At 38.5% G+C, this 20,201-nt stretch overlaps 1 protein-coding gene across 8 annotated transcripts in view; it reads right to left on the reverse strand.

Moving 5' to 3' along the window:
• The window catches only part of ADCY2 (adenylate cyclase 2), a 239,302-nt gene that overhangs the window by 12,317 nt on the left and 206,784 nt on the right, over positions 1–20,201 (reverse strand). For 6 of the 8 annotated variants that reach the window (XM_075494063.1, XM_075494061.1, XM_075494060.1 and 3 more), the window contains 3 exons: positions 14,294–14,478; positions 12,679–12,763; positions 6,575–6,733 (listed from right to left, as the gene is read on the reverse strand). In XM_075494063.1, the coding sequence (XP_075350178.1) occupies positions 6,575–6,733; positions 12,679–12,763; positions 14,294–14,478 (429 nt within the window). Of the gene's footprint in view, positions 1–5,075; positions 5,328–6,574; positions 6,734–12,678; positions 12,764–14,293; positions 14,479–20,201 lie in introns of those variants that run through there. The other 2 variants (XM_075494062.1, XM_075494058.1) reach the window with 2 other exon arrangements.

Consider the following 20,201-nt stretch of genomic DNA (forward strand, 5'->3'; position numbering starts at 1 on the left):
ATTAATATGCAGTGTCCTGGTTCTGAAAAGGGAGGCATTGCAGTGGTTGGAATGCCTTAAGACGGTAGTTGGGTATTTTTTGCATTAAGTTGCATTTATTAATTTTAAACAGGGTATAAAGTGTTTAAAGAGACTCAACATATACAGCTGAAAATATTTTAGTGATTTAAAGTTACCTCTCTTTCCTCCTTAACATTAACTCTATGAACATAAAATGTTCACTAATTTATTAGATAGGGCCCATTTCTGAGGCTTCTCATGTAGAGAATTTGGTCTGGCTTGTATGCCTGAAACTATATTTTGCAAAATAATCTCTAATTTATTATTAGCTGTTTGTGTTATTGTAATAACTAGAAAACTAACCCAGTTACAAACCCAATGCACTACAAATGCATAATGCAACACAATCCTGATAGTTCCTACCCTAAAATGACAAGATGCCTAATAGGACAAAATAATTGTCATTTCTTTTCCATAACAAGGAGCTGAGGCAAAAGGAAAGAAGTCACCTGAACTAAAACTTATTTATGTCAGATTCTCCACCACCTTCTGTGCCCACTGAAATGAGAACACCTCTGCTCCACAGGAATATTCTGGTGCTAAAAATGACCAACCACGCCCCCCCTTCAGTTTCCTCTCCACTGCCCTTAAACGTTAGAATATCTCTTCTTTCAGGATAAATTCACATCCCGAAAAAAGGAAAGAAAGAACATTTATTAAACTAATACTTAAAAAAACCAATCTATGCACAAAGGTAACCACAGCAATAAAAGATGCTGCAAGCTACTACAAAGTCAAATTCTGTTCAAGTTATTATTTGAGTAAAACAAGGATTTCAATACTCATGTGAATAAGGTGAATAGGATTTGTTCTGTGATTTCAAGAAGCATCAGATATTATTTTCCTTTTTACTTATCAAAGCTTTTTTTTGCAATTCCACCGGCAGTATGTTTCTTTTTGAAAGAATGTGGTGTGTCTCTACACAGATGTGCACAGACATAGTGAATCTCTGTTGGTGATGTATAACTGAAAAATAGCAGAACTATAGGAAAACTGTTGACTGCCTCATCCCAGAACAAGTGTGAGGGAATTTTCTGGGGAAACATGAAAATAATGGTGGACAGGGAGGAACATGGGCAGCTGGAGGAGGTAGATGATTTATTACTAGATTTTTCTGCCCCTTTATTTTCTAAGGATTCCATAACCAGAGCATCACTGAAGCTCCACCATGCCTCTGTGCAGTGGGGATGGACTATATTGTTGCAATTCACCATTATTATTTATATTCTTAAAGCTAAGCCCGTTAAAATCACCCATCTGTACCTGACATCCAGCTTACAGCCATATATACAAAATCAGTATCACTTTAAAGTGACCTGATTGTGCAAATGAAAAGCAACTAAAAATATCCAAGCTGATGAGTTCACTGTCAGATCGCTACTAAACTTCAAAGGAGTTCTGGATATCCATTGTCCCCTTGTCAAGAGAGTTTTTCATGAAGAATCAATATTGTGATAATATTTTTCTGCCAGCTATTTTATCCATCTCCATAAATACCTGGTTAATAAATTTAATCCACATAATAAAGTAATCAAACGGTGGGGAGAGGGAACCCCTCTGGCTGGGTGACGTGAACTGAATTTAGGCAATTTAAGCACCTGATTGAGGTATTTAATTTGAGAGCACAGCCATCCGATGTGTCCTATATTGTCAGTACCCCAGATGTGCCTATCTGGAAGGTCATTTTAATGCCAGATGGGCAGAATCACCTCAGATAGTGTTTCTTTCTCTCAGTCAGTTAGGGAAAAAAGGCTAAAGAGGTAATTTTTCCTAATGTAGGCACTCAAGAGGAGTGCCTGAAACTATACAGGATGACTCTTAAGAAATTCAGAAGCTCAGGCCCAAAATGACCTCTCTTTGCTCCAGTCTTTCACACTTAAAACCAGGCCCACTCTGTAATACTGCAGTGACATACACTGGCGGCTGCTTGAGTATGTATGCACCTAGACTCGGTGCAGATATACTCAAATTAACTTGAAATTAGTTAAGTGGAGCAGTAGAAGAAGATGAACAGGCTCAATCCTCAAATGTTTAGCTTTTGCAGTCTGCATTTTGCTTCACATCTACCTACTTAAATTTACCTCAGGCATGTCTACACTGAAGCTACAGTAACATTTGCATATAAATATACTAAAAAGTTAAGATCTCACGTGCTGAGTGCTTTTCATAGGCAAGTTAGCAGAACAGCTCCAGAGATGACATTCTGTGGTTAACTCAGCTTTCCTTCTATTTCCTCAAGTCACCTTCCCCGTAACTTGATTTCAGTTTGGGGTGAAGGAATTCAGGCCACACACATGGTGCTGGTTATTAAAAGAGGACTGCATCAAAAATATAGGGCCTTGGTAATAAATAAGGGGAAATTCTCAGTGTTATATAAAAGACTGGAGGGAGATACAAGAGTATTTCTAGCAGAATGTAGATAATTAATACTCAAAACACGGCTTATTACACATACTTTTGACCTGACAAAATAAACAAGTTGTATATATTGGTGACCAAATATTTTTTTAAAAAATAATTTCTGTTCATATTCTTACCAGCTTGAAAAATCCAGTAAGTTAAATCCAGCCAAAATAATACTACAGTTAAAATTAATACACAATTCGATTGTCCTAGTGATTCTGTTAATTAGTAAAAAAATATTTGTTTTAATTTACCAGATAAACATCAGATAGTTTTATTTGCTTTACTGAATCCTGCTGATTTTGCATCCTGAGAATGTAAAACATGCCAGAATTACACTACTGATGAGATACTGGTTGTAAAGTTTGTGAAACAGACAAAATCTGGGCACGGAGGTGATACTGGGACAGTGACATATCTGAAATAGTACATGGAAACTAATGCCATGTGAAGGTTTATTTGAGAATATAACTTTATGTCATAAGAATACAGCTCTGTTAGGAGCTACAACTGAACCCTTACAGGAAAAGGAGACCAACTATGCAGTGCTGCAGGCATATGATATTACTGAATAACATGAAGCGGAGATGGCAGAAGATGGATTCATTTTACCACCTCATAATACAGGAAGCAGAAGATAAATAGAACATTTAAAAGAAGAATAAGAAAAAATATTTTACATAAGAGATATATAAATGTGTATGTCATTGCTATTCAACAACATGAAAGACAAGAGCTTAGAGGGTTAAAAACCTGAATGCTTATATCAATACTAGAAAAATACATAACTAGGAAGTGTATAAAAAGCATCTGCAGAAGCAAAACATGTCCTTGCATTTACAGGTAAAAGCAAAGGGTGAATAGCACATTAATCTTCAGCTGTTCCTTGAACTTTTGCTGAAGTATCTAACACTGGATACTGCCTGGGCCCTGCAGTTGACTGGATTGCTGATGGGTGGCAACTCCTGTCTTATTACGATTGACACTGAAAAAAAGTCTGTCTTACAGACATTAAACACGGGGCCCTAATTAGCTATTAGGACGTGCCTTTGCTGTCTTCCCTGGAAGCAGAAGTGTTGCCCAGAATAAATCATGGCAACTTGCACGATGCATAGTCATCAGGAAGAGAAATGTGACTGAGCAAAAGACAGGAGCAGAGATTCAAATAGAAGTGCTGCTGTGACACAGGAAGATCAGTTTGCTTTATGCTGTTGGCTGTCTACCCACTACAGGGACAAACAACCTGTAAGAAAGGGTTGTGTGCCTGACTGTTACAATTGCAGATGCAATTCTTTTTCTATAACCAGTTATCACTCCTTCCTCTCCTCCACCTCAGAAATAAATGAACACATTGTATGTGAACACTTGTTATATGCTGAAGCTCAGCAAGAGTGTCCCATTTCTCTTCCTTCCCTTCTAATACTGGGGCAATATCCATCCCCAGCAATGCTCTATAGCATAGTACCAGCATGGGAACAACAAATGGCACTGTTTATAACCAGATGAGTAGTAATTGTGGCTGTCACAATAAATGTCAGAGAATTTTAAGGAGGCATTCTCAGCTAGTTTATTTTAATCATTCATAATAATAAAGGCTGTAGCAATTGGGTGTCTTAATTTTCCTATGAGTACTTCTCTTGAAACAGTACTCTCCAAAATGTTTAAGCAGAAAATTAAATGCAACACCATTCCAGGAAGGAATGGCTTTGCTTCTTTCAACCAAAATAAAAAAAAAATCATCCTGTCTTCTGCAGTCAATCCCTTTTTTTTTTTCTTTCTTTCTTTTTTTCCCTTTGCTAACATCTGAATTTCTGCTAGTTGGCTCTCCTTACTGTCCCCTCTTCTTCTCCAGTGCCTGGAGACCTTCTTGGGATGGAGGAGGCAAACTGGTCCCATTCTACCTCTTGGAAGGGTATGGTGGTCAGCTTCTCTGGGGTAAAATTTCTGCTCTAAGTAGGGTGCTGGCTCCATCCTGCAGCTAATGAAACAGGATTCCTCTTGCTCAGTAATGTGCTTGCCAGTTAGCTTGCAGCACAAAAGCTCCTGAGCAGTTTTTACTAATAGGGAATCTGGATGCTAACAGCATAAAGGAAAAGGCTGCACAAGCCAGGTGCAGATATATTTAATCCTGGCCCCGTTTCCTGCTTTTCATTTTATATTTATTCCTATCTTTCTCTCTCTCAACTGGAAAGTACCCTGTTTGGTACCCAGCATGCAGACTATAAGCAGAAACCCAGTTCCAGAGGTTCTGGTAAAGCAAACAAACCTTTATTACACTTTGCTCTGAAGTAACTTTGCTTTTACCATATCAGCATTAGTCAATGTGTACCCTGTTATGAAAAGACCTTTGTTGGTCATCTAAAAGTACAGTCCCACTACTTCCAGTTAGCATTCATCCACTCATTTTTTCCCCTTTCATTCCTGCTGCCTTTATCTTTAAAAGCTGCTAAAGTATCTTTAGCAGCATACTTTGTCTTCCCTTTTCTCCATACAGCTGCATGCATAAAATTCTAAGAGAAGTAGTATTCTGAAACAGACTATTCATCCATTAGATTAATTTTCATCTCAAAATCTGGTTTAAACAGAAAAGAATATACATAAAACCATATTAACATCAATGTTTGCAACTAAGGAAAACGCGGACAAATTTAAATTCAGTATCCGTTTACCTAGATATCCACACAAAGAAAACAAAGGCTTGACCTGTCCTAACATATTCTTAGGTGTATACACATACAGACATACAGAATGTCCTTTAAGGCTCAACACATCCTTGCTGACATTGAAACAAATCTGAAGACCTGACAGATGCTTATATTCCTGAACATTTCCAGGGATTTGAAAGGTTCCTCCCTCTTTGAAAACTGCGTTTAGAGATAAACAAAACAAGAAACAACTCAAGATTTTTTTTTTTCTTTAAAGGGATGCCACTAAAATTATGTCAAATCATTTTTACTTCAGCTGACATGATAGATTGGAGGGCTCAGCACATTACAATTTCTGATCTTCACTAAATTTACTAAAGCTCATTCCAACCTAAGAATCTTGAGGGGTGACAATATAAATCCAGTTGCCAATACAAAGGTGAGCAGATGGTGTTGCTCTGCTGGGGAGCTGAGATGGAATAGCACATAAATGAGAAAGCAATCTCCTGATGGTTTGCTGTGTTTAATGCCTGAACTGAGAACTGGAGCTGAGCCAACCTGGCTTCTAGCCAAGGTCTTCACTGGATTCAAAGGAACCCCACAGCAGTTTTCATTCGACATAGCTACCAAATGAATATTTGCAGGTAGTACTAAAGTACTGATATAAAGTACTGATTAGTACTGCTTAATGCAAACCACAGTGAAAGGGAAGACATTGTCCTTTTTGACTCAGGAGATCAAAAATGAATCCCTAAAGCTGCCCTCTCCCCTCTTTTGTCAGTTTTGGAACAATTGTTTGGTATGCACAAGTAATTCAAACTATTGCATTTAAGATCTCTAGAACCGCTACTCTCTCTAAATGCTTTTATTTTTTCATCCTTTTTTGCTTTATTAAAACTGTAAAGCAATATTAGGAGCAGTAATAAAGCAATAATTTCCACCAAAGTCAACAGGGGTCTTTTGGTTGACTTTTCTGGTGCTTGGATTAGGTCCATAAGCAGCGAGTAAACAGGTAATTCAGCGTTCAGAACCTCTTTCCAGAATTAACATAGCTGCTGTTTCAGGGAAAAGGTTAATTTTCACTCCAGTAAGCAAAGTCTCCAGTCACCAGAAGAAAATTCAGAACCTGGATGCAGTTCCACTCTGATCACAAAGAAAAAAGTATCTGAATGCATATGATTTAAATTTAAATCCATGTTGATTCATCTGTCCCCTCCTCACTCTTTTCTCCCCTCCTTCAAAAGGCAAAGTGCATTGCCACTTAAGATAATTTCACATTTTTTACTTCAAGGTACTAATGTGCCTGCGGTGCTGTAAAGCAAACCTTTCAGGTAGGTAAGGGGGAATGAAAGTGACTGTAAATCTATAACCTCACTGTATGGACCTACTGCTCAAATCAGCATTAAGTGGTATTTCCAGGATACACTGCTTTCTTACAGAGCAGAGGATATACAGAGATGGCTGACCTCATTCTTCAGGTTTCTTGCCAAGAAGTGTTCAGCTACGTGGGCTGGAAGCACATTCTCCAGAAGCACCCGATTTAGGTTCTCCATGGTTTCAATCTCTTCCCGCTCTTTTTTGAACTTGTTCTTCCACAGGAAGTCTAACCTACAGTAATATTCATTCTGTTACAAGAGGACACAGAGGTAAAGAAACAATAGGCATCTTGTCCTGCTGGAGTACAGGTTTAAAAGACAAAATAAGCACCACCCCTACAAGGCTATTATTTGCCCACTCAAGTACAATTCCAGATCCCACAGAAGTCAAACCCCAAGCACACACTATGTGATATACATTTCATCAAACTTATAAGCCCCCCCCCCGCCCCCCCCCAACAAAAAGGCCCATAAAAAGGCCCAGGAAACAAATAAAGTTGCGAGGTGCCTTAAACAATAGAAGATGTATTTATTTCATCTCAGGCTTTAGTTGAAATTCATTCCAGAACTCAAACACTGTTATGGAAATAATTTACAGTTTTGCAACTTAATATGATGTCTTACTTATCTGAAGTGTAGAATTTCACTTACAATAATGGGCTTTTCAGGAAGACCCTAACTTTTACCAACTTGAACTTATGTCACGCTATCGGCCTGGTAAAAAGTGGGCAGTACAAGAAAAAACAGCTTATTGATATAATATCCTTCAGTTTATCAAATCATTATCAGATTATAAAAAATGGCCCAGTCACTTGGCCATTTTTTTTTTAGACTGCTTTCTATAATACTTTATCATTCTTTTCTTTTTGTGCCAAAGTTTTCATAACTGTTTTTTAACATGCCCAACAATAACCATAACTGGAACTATATGGAAATGTATAACATTCTTGGAATATTAGTATTTTTGGAGATCTGATTTCATTAAAAAGATGTTGAAAAATGAATAAAAATGCATTTTTGTGGAGCTCTCTCTACTCCTTTTCAATATTGCTAATGTTTTGTCATAAATTCTACGGCATTATTTCTACAGTAAAGCCTCCACTGGCCTGACTATCTCATTTGAGTTGATATAAATCAAGATATAAATCAATGTAGTCCAATGGTTTAACGCTATCATGCAGCCTCAATGAAGACTACATTATTAAGCAGGAGAACATGATTGTGATGACAATCTTACTATAGAAAAAACTAAAAATGCTAGCTAGTATTATTAGCAGTCAGTAAGCATTCACATCAAAATGAGAGTAGTCTTTCTGACTGGACAGTGGCTGTTATAGCTCAAAATGATTCATAGATATTTTGTTGAGGTCACAGCCAAAGCTAGAGTAGAAAGTTGAAATGAGATGGTATTAAAATGACTTGGCAAGCTTTTAAATATGTAGATTATATATTTATACATCTAAGTTCCCCACATAGATGATAAATTCAAATGCCACCAACTGTATTCAAGCAGAAAAAATCCAATAAAAACCTGGGATGTCAAAATTATTTGCATAAATTGACAAAAGTAAACTGTATGCCTGGCAGAAAACTGAAATTAGGTGTCCATACATTGTACCAACTTTGTATTGAAAAGAAAAGGTCCTAGATAAGCTGAAGGCTTCAAAAAGATAGGTTTCTTCTTTAAGACCTAATATTAAACAGATAATTTATTTACTGCTTTATTATTTATTGAGTGAAATTTAGGCTGCCACAAAAAATGGCAGAAAACTCAGAAATCAGAAAAAATACAGCAGAATGTATTCTACAATTTGCTTTGAAATTAAATAGTCAACATATCATATTTCAAAATGCCTATTCAGACTTTAAAAACAAAAAAGCACTACCTTACTAAAACTTACTTTAAATGGTGGGGTTTTTTTGTTTGCATGTTCTAGCCAATTTAGTATAGACACCATTAAAGATCCTGTTCCATCTCTGTAGCCTTGCAGTTGTATGAAAACCAAGATTGTTTCCTACTTTACATGTTATCTCCAGAACCTTTTCAATATATCAGAATGAAAATATTTCAGAATGACCCTTATACATCTGCAGGCACAATATCCTTGAGATGATACAAAATTTTCCTTCTTCACCTTATGCTGCTTTACTTGACAGCACTTCCCAGCAGGTGAGCATAGTGGAACGCCCAGGGAGGCATGAAGGACACCGCGTTCCTCTGGGCACCACAGAGCAATTGGCTTCCTCCAGAACAAGAGACTACCATGCATATGTGCAAGGCAATGCAATGCAACCCCAGAGGTTCAAATCATTGGTAACTTCTTGGGCAAAAGCAGTTAAGTGCAACAAGAACTGATTCATGTCTCATTGATTGCACAGAGATGGGTTTATCTATATTTTTTAAATTCTAGTGGGACACTCACCTGGGTCTATTTTCAATATTTGCCTGAGGCAATGAACTAATTCTCCTCACTGAAAGCATGTCACATAGAAAGTCAAGATAAGCCGGTCAAGAGTAGCTGCCTATGCCGTAGGTGTCTACAGTCAGGGGAGATGAATGCTATGGCATTCAGCAAAGGGGCAGCAAAGGCAGCACTAAAGCAGGTAAGATCACTAGAAATTAAACCTGCATTTCATTCAGGCGAGGGAGCTAAGGAGATTCCACCTCACAGCCATTACTTACAGACAGCAAGTCTGAGAAACTGCCTCAACATGGAGCCTCAGCAGAAGATGTCTTAGAACACGTTAATAAGTTGATCAACAAGAAGTCGTCAGCTCTAAAGTAACCAAAATGAAAAGCTGCTGGTCTGAAACTTGTGGTGGATAGCCTGATCATTCAAAACAGCCACAGTGTCAGAAAACTGACAAATGGTAAGGATATAATGCAAATCTTTGAAAAAGAACTGGGGTGACCCTGGGAACAATAGAGCAAGGTACTTTGGAAAAAAACAATGCCAAGGAAAAGAGCCATTTAGATATATTAGCTAAAGCTGATACAATGGAGAAGAGTTGACACCTCTTCTGTAAACATGCCTCCACCTGTTACAAAGAAGTCAATGGGCATGTGAATAGGAGTGAAGTTTGAAATGAGTTTTCATTAAATTCTTTCAGAAGAGGCTCTTGAAAAGACTACAGTATCTAAGAAGAGAAGGATCCTCTCTCAGAATAAAAGCTCACTAAAAAAACAGAACAGAAACTACAGATAAACAGTTTTGATGGCTGAGGGAAGCTGCCATAAACATCTGGGCAGTAAAACAGACAATGAAGTTCAGTGTTGCAATATAATCAATCATGGGAAAAACAAAATATTCACCTAGCCTACAGAGTAATGGGATATGTGTAATTTTAGGTACTGATGAGAAAGGAATTCACAGGCTATGTCAATACTGGTAATTCAAACTGGGCCATAAGAGAGATTTAATGCTCAATAGTATTTAAATGTGAGCACATTCCTTACACAGTCTAGCCCATACCAATCTGCACTCTCCCAGGCAATGACTGGGCAGGGTGCAAGAGTTGCCATTCTCACTATATCGTCTGCTTGCTGCCAGCCTATTTTCAAATAGCTCTAACGGCATGCATGCAGAATGAAACGCGTCACTTGATCTCAGTGCCAGGGAATGGTTGTAGCCCACACTGGCGTGACCATCAAAAAAAAGCAGTTCTACTTTCTCTACCTCACTTCTGGCTGCTCACTCCCATCTTATGCTCGTTCTTTTGGCACAAGCATTGCTGCAGCCACACCATAAGACCAGATCAGGAAATAGATCTGGCTGAAAACCAATCATTTTTCCAGGGTTAATTTTTAAGCCAGATCATTTCCCTACTTTGGGCCACCATACAGCTTCACAGGCAGCTATACCAGTACAAATGAGGAGATACAAGGATAAGAATGAGTAGCTGAGGGAAGGCCTACTTCTTTCAGTAGGGCTGCTGCTGGTTGTGCAGCTAAAAGTATTAGTTGAACCTGAGAATTAACTTGGCTCGTATAACGTCTAATGATACACTAGCTCTCCCTCTAGCCATCCAGAGACACACATTCCCCTTCCTGCTTTTGCATCAGGACGGACATCTCTCTGACCAGTGGTGAGCAGGTTCACAGAGCTAGGCTTGTAGCAAAGCATTCACTTTTTGTTTAGATGAACTTTCTGGTTACTCACTCTGGGGACAGAGGAGCACCAATGCCAGCTCAGGGGAAATGGAAAGACCACCCTTTTCATCAGTGGCTGTTATCTTTAGCATTGTTAAAATAATCAGATATTAAGAGAAGAGAAAAGACATGTTATTATCTGCAAAGTAGAAAAATGCAATAGCAAACAGAGAAATTACTTATATATTACCCTCTGTGGAAGAAGGGTAAGGAAGAATTTTACTTTGCCTGCACTGCCAAGATGGCTCGATAGCATTCTGCAAGTGCCACTCAATGAAAATAGCAAACAGAAAGTTTAAAAACAAACGAGAAGATGGATACTTTCACATGACTTTTTATCAAATTGTGAAATTCATTATCAGACAATGTTGGGAAGACCAGGAAGATAAAATGGGTTAAAAAGGGATCAGACAGTGTAACAGAAAGCAGAGCAACCAATAGCTATTAAATGTTGCCACAGAAATGCCACCTCGCAGAAAGTGGGAAGCATATGTCCCTGGAAAGGTCGCTCTATGCAGGTTCACTTCCTTGCCTATTCTTTTCCTAAGCATTTGCTACCAGTCAGTATCACTAACAGTAACTTACAGTGGCAGGTCTTATGCCAGGTATGTATTAAAATTAGTTCATAACATTTTCTAGTTATCATTTAGACTTTGCTTGAGAGTAAAAACACAGAGGTTTTTTTACCCTTCTTCTTTAAGGGAGAATAAATTAGCAGAAAAATCAAAGGCAACAGACTGAAGAGCCACAAACAAATGTTATCATGACAAGGATTCTAGACCTACAGCTCTGAAAAGAAAGACTTTTTCCATTACAGAATCATTTTACAGTTGGTGTGACACGGAACAACACACACACTGTTGTTGTATGCAAAACAAACTTTGTTGTTGACGTGACTGAACCCACAAAGAAATACTCTCCTTGCCCAGTGAAGATGACCTTCCTTCTGTCCTTTTTTCTTGGTGTTGCACCCACCACCTCCGTCTGACACCTTGGTTGACAAGGACTAAAGGTTCTCACCTGGTACGATGAAGTATTTATCCCTCTCTCTGAGTGGACATAGCTGTGCTCCAGCCCCACTCTCTGCTCCTGTCATCAAATGAGCAAACTCTAATACAGTGCTGGCAGCAAGGCAGATGAAGAATGTTATTTCTAACTCAAGAAGGATGTTCCCCACTGCAGCAAATACTGGAGAAGCTGCCAGAATTTTTTGCCTCATAACCTGCAGGGCCTGCTTGGCAATTTAAATGACAGTCATTATGTTTCGGGGAATTGTAATGTAAATGAGTGATTTAAAGACAGTATGGGATAAGATCCTTCCCAAGGCTGCAGGCTATGGAGGTCCAGGCTGTTCATGAGATCTCACATGGATTGCCTCTTCCATCTGAGAGCCCTGTCTTGTGCACTGCATCATTCCTGGCACAACAGGCTGGAATTGCAGCTGTTAGCCATGGATCATGGACAGACCTGAGGATTTAGAGAGAACTGCCCTTGCACCTGCCCTCAACTTCGTAGAGGGCAAGACCATTGACATCACGTTTGTACTGAAAAAGCACAACTGGGTAGTAAGAAGTAGTAGTTTCCTGTTGGGTCATAGTTTTAGCGCAACTGTGGCCTCAGCATGTGGTACACTTCTGTGTGCATGCTACATTGTTTCTGTGTCTGCATCAAATGGTAATAACTGTGAAGAAAATAGCTTGTAATTAAGCAACTAGGGAGACAGCAGATGGATGCAGACAGATGGGAGCACACTAGGAAGCTATGAGACAATACTGGTCAGCTTGACAAGCAATAGTCACAGTACACTATCAGCATAATGTCTACAGTCTCAATGACAGTTATTGGTGAGTTTTAAGGGCATATTGGAAGGTAATAAAGAAAATAGCTTTTTAGATGCTTCTGACACGCCTTTGCAAGGGTGTGGGGCAGAATGGAATAAAGGTGTTTGTCAGAAAATCTAAAAAATGTTTGAGAAGGTGAGAGGCTGCATGTGGAGGCTGGCATTGTGTCCACTGATGCAGATGAAGAGAAATGTGCATCTTACCTGTCTACCCAAAACCAGCAATGTGATGAAGAATATAAACAAAGAAATTGAGCCCATTGTCTTCAGGTCTTTCAGTATTCCTGGCCTATAAAATAAAAACATAAGTAAAGCAAGCTGCTCAAAAGTTAAAACCAAATTACTTTAGCACAAGAATAAGACCACAATTTATACCAGTTTCCGCTATATAAACTAAGACCATTTAAATATGGTATGCTTTATTATTTGATGAAATATTATTTCCATTATGTAACTAATTACTTCTACTACATTCTGTGCAAGTGTGCCTACATTTTGAAGTCCAGTAATAAGATGAGGATTTAGTAGAAATAATATCCTTGTTTGCTTACAAATGGAGAGCATTTGGTGCATTCTATACAGGCAGATTAAAAAGAGATTTTTTAAAATGTAATAACACTACTTCCATAATCGAGAGCTTGACTGTATCCAATGAATGTGAAGAAACAGAAACTAAAGCACCTAACTCCCAAGATGCCTTTTCACCTCAGAATTACAGGAGTCACAAACTAGATCTTGTACAGAGTTTATTAAAAACTCTGCTTTGGGAAAAGACACTAGAGTAATGGGAAACAGTCTGCACTAGCACTCTCCTGCTGATGCCGCTGAAAGAAGAACCTTGGTGAAAGATTTAGGAAGGAAAATACCAACAGACACACAGCTTGACCGGCAAAATCAAGGCTGCCAGAAGCACATGCTAAATCTAACCTGTCACATGGTTCTCCATCCCATCACAGAGAAATCCTTTCCACTAACACAATGGAAACATAAAGACCTGGGTTTGTTTATTTAATCTTTAGATTTAAGAGCAAAGAAAACATATACTTTTTAAAAAATCCAGATCCTTTTCCATGGTTGTCTCTGTGTCCTAAAGATCTCGAGCAGTTTACAGCACAGGAAAAAGGATACTGAAACTCTACTCCAAATATTCAGTTTTTCTGTTGTGGAATATGCACTGCACACTCAGCTTACATAGAAGAGAATCACGTCTTTCTTTTGAAAATGAAGTAGACATTAAATGTGTCCAAAAATTATTTTACACAGCAATACTTAAGAGTCATAATTTTGGTCTGATATATTATCACCTATGACAAAGATTTCAGCAGTCTCACTGAAAATTTAACATACAAAATTTGCAAGCACAGCAAAGAAATATCCAAACTGTTGGTCTACTAATTTTTTCAATAGCTAAGACTGCATTTGTGAAGTTTTAAGACAATGTACTAGTTCTGAGGAAGTTGATTTTCTTTGGCTTGCAGCAAATATGCTTGAACAGCCTTAATTATGTTCAGTCTTAGGCCTTAATAACCTTAATGATGACTTCTTCCTAATGTCCTTTATTACAAAAATGCAAATTAAACCATACTCTATTTCCTATAGTATATGATTTAAACACCTTGCCCAGACTTGTTTATTTTATTCTAATGCTCTGAGGTGTGACATTAAATCATATATTAACTGCAGCATGACAATGATTTTAATTGTGACTTGTAGATTATATAGCCAAACACAGAAAAAACACCTGTTCCATGACATAAGAACTGCCATAGGTAGTATTTAATTTCTATTAATTTCAGAAGGACTGGAGTTATCCACCTACCTTCTAAGAGGTGCCATTGCATACATAAATTTGCTGTAGTCATCCAGCATGGGTCCATGAGTGTGCAGCAGGATAACATTGTAGCCCACCAATGCAATCAACATTATCACCATTTTCAACTCATAATTTATCCTCAGGAAAACAGAACAGGAAATGAGCCCTAATATGCAGCTGTATATAAAATACTGGCAAAGAAAAATCAAATGGAAAATATTTAGAATTTGGCTCTTGAGTAGAAAATCATACATAATAAAATGCTCAGGCTGGTTTAAAGAACAAATTACTGACTGACCACTTGAGCATGGAATCTATCACAACCTGGGACATTATGGTTTACAGACAGTCAATAACAACCGGATCTTGGTATTTCATAAAATAGACCCTCTTTCTTACCAGGCTCCAATTCACCCAAAACTCAATAGAATCCAGATTATGCTCCTAATTTATGCTCCCTAATTTTCACCCTTTGTCACTTTTGATTTACTCATCTGCAGTAGTGAGGAGTGCCTATTCGTGGGACACCACTGCTGGTGTTGAAGTCTAATGCAAGAGCCTACTGCCAGCAGACTGACAAAAGATTTATTCCTGTGCCACTGTACGGTTTTCACTCATGCTTGAGTTCAATAACTACCCTGTATGTCTTACTAGCATAAGGGTCAAGGTAAAACGTCTAAAGATTTGAAAATAACAATTTCGCTGCCTATATTTGCAGTATTTATATACTGATGCAATACACAGTTGTTACGAACCTCATAGATATGCAAGTTTACAAACTCTAGAAATAAAGCTCAGATATGAAGAACAGAAAATTATTAACATGGTCTATGCATAATATAAATTAAAAAAATCCTTCTGTCAAATCCTCTTGAGTTATGACTACTTAAGAACACATTCAATTATTAAAAAAAGTCTTGAGTTTCCTATGTCATGTATATCAACAAAAATATGTATGGTTGAAGTTAAATTCCTGTAAAAATATTTTCTCTGGATACTTTCTGGAAGTGGATTAGGGCATCAAAATTAATGCTAAAAAGGGGAATAATACATTCTCACTACAATCATTATCTTAGTCCTTAACATGCAGCACCTTTGCCAAAGACGCTTCCTGAAAATTACAGTCCTGCACCTTGTAAGGAAGTTATCTTTTCTGAAACTACAAAGCATTCTATTTCTAGATATGCTATTTTCAGACTACTGTTGACTTGTTGATGGCAGTACTTTTGACAGAACCTGAATCACTGTATACTAATTTTGGAGGATCACTAAGAAGAATAATTTTCACAGCACCCATCAGACAGAATTGATCTGCCATCTGAATCTCTGCTGTTACTGTAATTTGCTTGCAGATCTGCTTGAAATAAGAAATAGAAAGAACTGCTGTTCAGAATCACCAAAAATAAAACTTCTCTGATGGCTGCATTCCACAGGAGGTCACACGCCAAATTCAGTGTTACGTAAAAGTAGCAGCATCCATTTTTTACTCTGTAAGGCACTTGTGAAATTAGTTTTCCAAAAAGAAACAAGCAAACAAAAGGCAGTCTTGAATACACAACTGGGTGCAGTTTGACAAAGACCAAGAAACTTCCAAGTGGAACAGACAGTCTCTGTTAGTGTTCCATAGGAATACATAAACTAGATGATTGAAAATTTCAGCTAAGGTTTCAAACAAGGGTGGATGGATTAGAGAAGAGTGGCACAGCCACACGTTTAAGAATGCAGATTCCGATATTGTGTATTGCAATGCAATATTCCAGTAAGCAACAAGCAGATCTGGAAACGAGTCTGTAGGCAACTCTGCTTGAACAGCCACACCAGGTTATGAAGCTTTTTTTCAAAATTGCCACCTTAAATAAACCTTTTTCCAACTGTATCTTACACATATTCATTGTTTCCGAGTGCTCAACACTGCAAACAAATTTTTCAATTCCTGTCAAAGGAACTGAAATGTCACCCTTTTAATAACAGAATTTGCAAATTTTAGTAGATGCTTAAAAGTATTGTAGCCTGAATCCTTCTCTAACCCTTTCAGCTTTTCAGACTAATGCAAAACAGCTTGAAAAAAAATCAGAGGAGGAACTGCAAGACAAAATGCTTCAGAAGATACACTGCAGAGGAATAAAGGTAACTGGCATTCTAGCTAGCTTCTCAGAAGGATGCATGCAGCTACAAAGCAGGCAAGACACTGGAAAACAGTAACAATTTGGTGAAGGAACAGTCAAAGTAGCCATACAGAAGATCAGGACTGGTAGAATTACTGTCATATGTATAGCATGAGAGCTCTGTTCTTTGTCAAAGCACAAAAATTGCAAGCTGTCAGACAAATGGCAGCCTGTCTCCTGGGCCAAGCAGTCTGCTCTCAGTTCATCAAATGAACATGAACTTTCCTGCAGAAGAATTAATGCCCAGCTGGGAAAAAATTACAGCTTTTGTGTGTAGGTATACTGGGCTTGTTTCTTAGTGAAGATCCATTTCAAGCTTGTTCATCCTACACCTCTGTACAACCTACTGAAGAAAGAAAGGGCTCAGACTACATAGGCATTGAGGCTTTTTCCAAGGCAGAGAGTTGCAGTGATACCAATCCTTTGTACTGACCCTGACCGAAAGATCATAGAATCATAGAATCATTTAGGTTGGAAAGGACCTTTAAGAACATCAAGTTCAACTGTAAACCTAACACTGCCAAGTCCACCACTACACCATGTCCCTAAGTGCCACATCCAAACATCTTTTAAATACCTCCAGGGATGGTGACTCCACCACTTCTCTGGGCAGCCTGTTCCAATGCTTGACAACCCTTTCAGTGATGAAATTTTTCCTAATATCCAGTCTAAACCTCCCCTGGCACAACTTGAGGCCACTTCCTCTTGTCCTATCATTTGTTACTTGGGAGAAGAGACCGACCCCCACCTCTCTGCAACCTCCTTTCAGGTAGTTGTAGAGAGCGATAAGGTCTCCCCTGAGTCTCCTTTTCTCCAGACTAAACACCTTAAGTTCCCTCAGCCGCTCCTCATAAGACTTGTGCTCTAGACCCTTCACCAGCTTCGTTGCGCTATTTTGGACATGCAACACTGCAGAGTTAGCAATCCACGTGGCAGTGAAGCTGAGCAGGCGCAGGTCCGTGCTGTGCTCTGCGTATCCCTTGGCCGTGGCATAACGTCAGCCAGCTCAGCCAACTTATTGCAACCAAGGAGCCTGCAGGCAGCTCCCACTTGGTAGTGGTGGTGAAGCCACCTGTGCAGCCTTGACTTTATCTAAGAGTGCAGCAGCAAGTTCTTGTGGATGTTGTTTTTGTCTGACAGCAGAAATGATGAAAAGAAATGCTTCCTTTTAAGAAAATCCTGTAAGAGCTCAAAAGAGGAAAACACTGGGTAACATCTCCACAGATCTACACCACATGCCGTCCCTGACTGGAGGACCATCTGATGCTGTACGTTTCAGAGTTCCCACATCTGAAGGGATGTAACTCCATCTACCCTCTTCTTCCTTCCTGTGCTAGCTCCAATAAATGGTATTTTAACCAATACCTTACAGAGTCTGAGTGCCTTTCTTACCAGGATCAGAGGCCCAGTGCCTTGCACAGGTGCACTACACCCTTAGGATCTTATCTCCAGCCCAGTGCATTTGGCCTCTTCTCTTACATTTTAAGACCTACAGTTCTGTGGTTATAAAGATCTTTACCAAAGTAAAAAGGAATTCTACTCCAATATGTCTATGGAGAAAAACTTGAGAAGAAAGTAATTTTGGAATTCCCTAGTCAAATAAAGTGTATTCCAAAACTGCATCATTTAGAAGTCAATATTATGACTTTTATTTATTTAACATGTGGAGGTGGCAGCACTGATACCACACTGTATTTTATCACAGGAAGAGATATGCACGACTTGAAATCTCCCAGGTCTAACTTCTATTATATGGAAACTACAGAAGCATCATAGCAAAACTAAACAATAACTAAACACAAGCAAAGTCCCTAAAACTTACTGCATAATCTTTCCTAAGTCTTTAAAAAGAGCAAGAAAGCAAGCAATACAACTCAGAAAATTTATTTGGGGGGGTGGAGGAGGGGCAGAATCAATTAGTTTACTTCAAAATTAACTAAATTCTATTGGGGCTGAAATACTTCAAAAATCTCTTATTCACTCATTTTAGATGACATTGTCAATAGATCTGTCATAAATCACAGGAAGTTTATCTGCATAAATAAAGCTTAAAGCTAACACACAGATTCAAAAGACTGAATTTTTAATTTAAGGAAACAAACATTTTTCAGATTAAGTATTCAGGATCTCATTCAGTAAAGAGAGAATAATTTTATTTCCAGTTTTTTTTTTTTAAAAAGATCAAAAGTAGTAACTGTGCTGGTTTTGGCTGGGATAGAGTTAATTTTCTTCATAGTAGCTAGTATGGGGCTATGTTTTGGATTTGTGCTGGGAACAGTGTTGATAACACAGGGATGCTTTCGTTACTGCTGAGCAGTGCTTACACAGAGTCGAGGCCTTTTCTGCTCCTCACCCCACCCCACCAGCGAGTAGGCTGGGGGTGCACAAGGAGCTGGGAGGGGACACGGCTGGGACAGCTGACCCCAGCTGACCAAAGGGCTATTCCATACCATATGGCGTCATGCTCAGCATATACAGCTGGGGAAGAAGAAGGAAGGGGGGGACGTTTGGAGTGATGGCGTTTGTCTTCCCAAGTAACCGTTACGCGTGATGGAGCCCTGCTTTCCTGGGGATGGCTGAACACCTGCCTGCCCATGGGAAGTAGTGAATGAATTCCTTGCTTTGCTTTGCTTGTGTGCGCAGCTTTTGCTTTACTTATTAAACTGTCTTTATCTCAACCCACGAGTTTTCTCACTTTTACCCTTCCAATTCTCTCCCCCATCTCCCAGCAGGGGTGAGCGAGTGGCTGTGTGGTGCTTAGTTGCCCGCTGGGGTTAACCCATGACACTTAGGACTCAAAAGGAATTTGTAGCTTTTTCAAGCTAGAGGATGCAAATGAGGATGAAAATGATGTGCATTTGAGAGCTGTTTCATAAGAAAAGGGAAAAAGTGTTTAAAAACTTTAGCCAACCTAACCTTTTCATTTATTATTATCAGAAGTGACATTTTAACATAATTTTTGTGCCAATTTATCAAAGACAAAGTTTATTTGATGAAAGAATGTATTTTAGTAGTTTAAAATCTATAAACCACTAATTGTTACAAATGTGCCAATCACGTGAAGAGCTGACAAACATCTTAGTTATACATGGGAAAACAAAGGAAAAAGACACACAAAGATTTTTTTTTTAAGAACAGCAGATTGAATCTTAATAATAAGTATAATTTATGAAAACTGTATCCTTCAGATGCTTGTTGGAGAACTGACTGGTAAAAACGAAAACAAAATACCTTTCAAGATGTTAAAAACTATAACAAATAATATAAAAAAAGATTATTAGAAAACCTGCTAACTAAAAAAGCAAACAAATATAAATAAACATTGGAACAATTTATTTCTATGTGCTTGTGAGTGTGACCATATGCAGAGGCTGGGAGAAGGACTGCATCACTTCTTTGACAACAAGGGTAACTTGATGTCATGGCCAAAAGAAGACATATGCACCTATCCATACCTGGTGGTATTTAGTTAGCTAAATTTGAAAATGAGAAACAGAAACTCATGCTTTGCTATTGCTTTATCAGGGAGATGCTGAAAGTTCATAAGTGGTGCAGTTACTGCCACTGTTTTTTTCCAGGAGAGGTCCATACATAATTAACATCTTGCTTTTGTGCATGCTTAGGATTGTTTAACTTGACATGGTGAATAGCTGTTTCACGTAAAACATATTGTGTGGAAATCAGCAGACACCATTCTGGTACCGGTCTCTTCAATTCTGCATAGAGATAAAATAATCTCCCTTCTCTTC

This window comes from Mycteria americana, chromosome 2, assembly GCF_035582795.1.
Source record: "Mycteria americana isolate JAX WOST 10 ecotype Jacksonville Zoo and Gardens chromosome 2, USCA_MyAme_1.0, whole genome shotgun sequence".
Taxonomy (NCBI): domain Eukaryota; kingdom Metazoa; phylum Chordata; class Aves; order Ciconiiformes; family Ciconiidae; genus Mycteria; species Mycteria americana.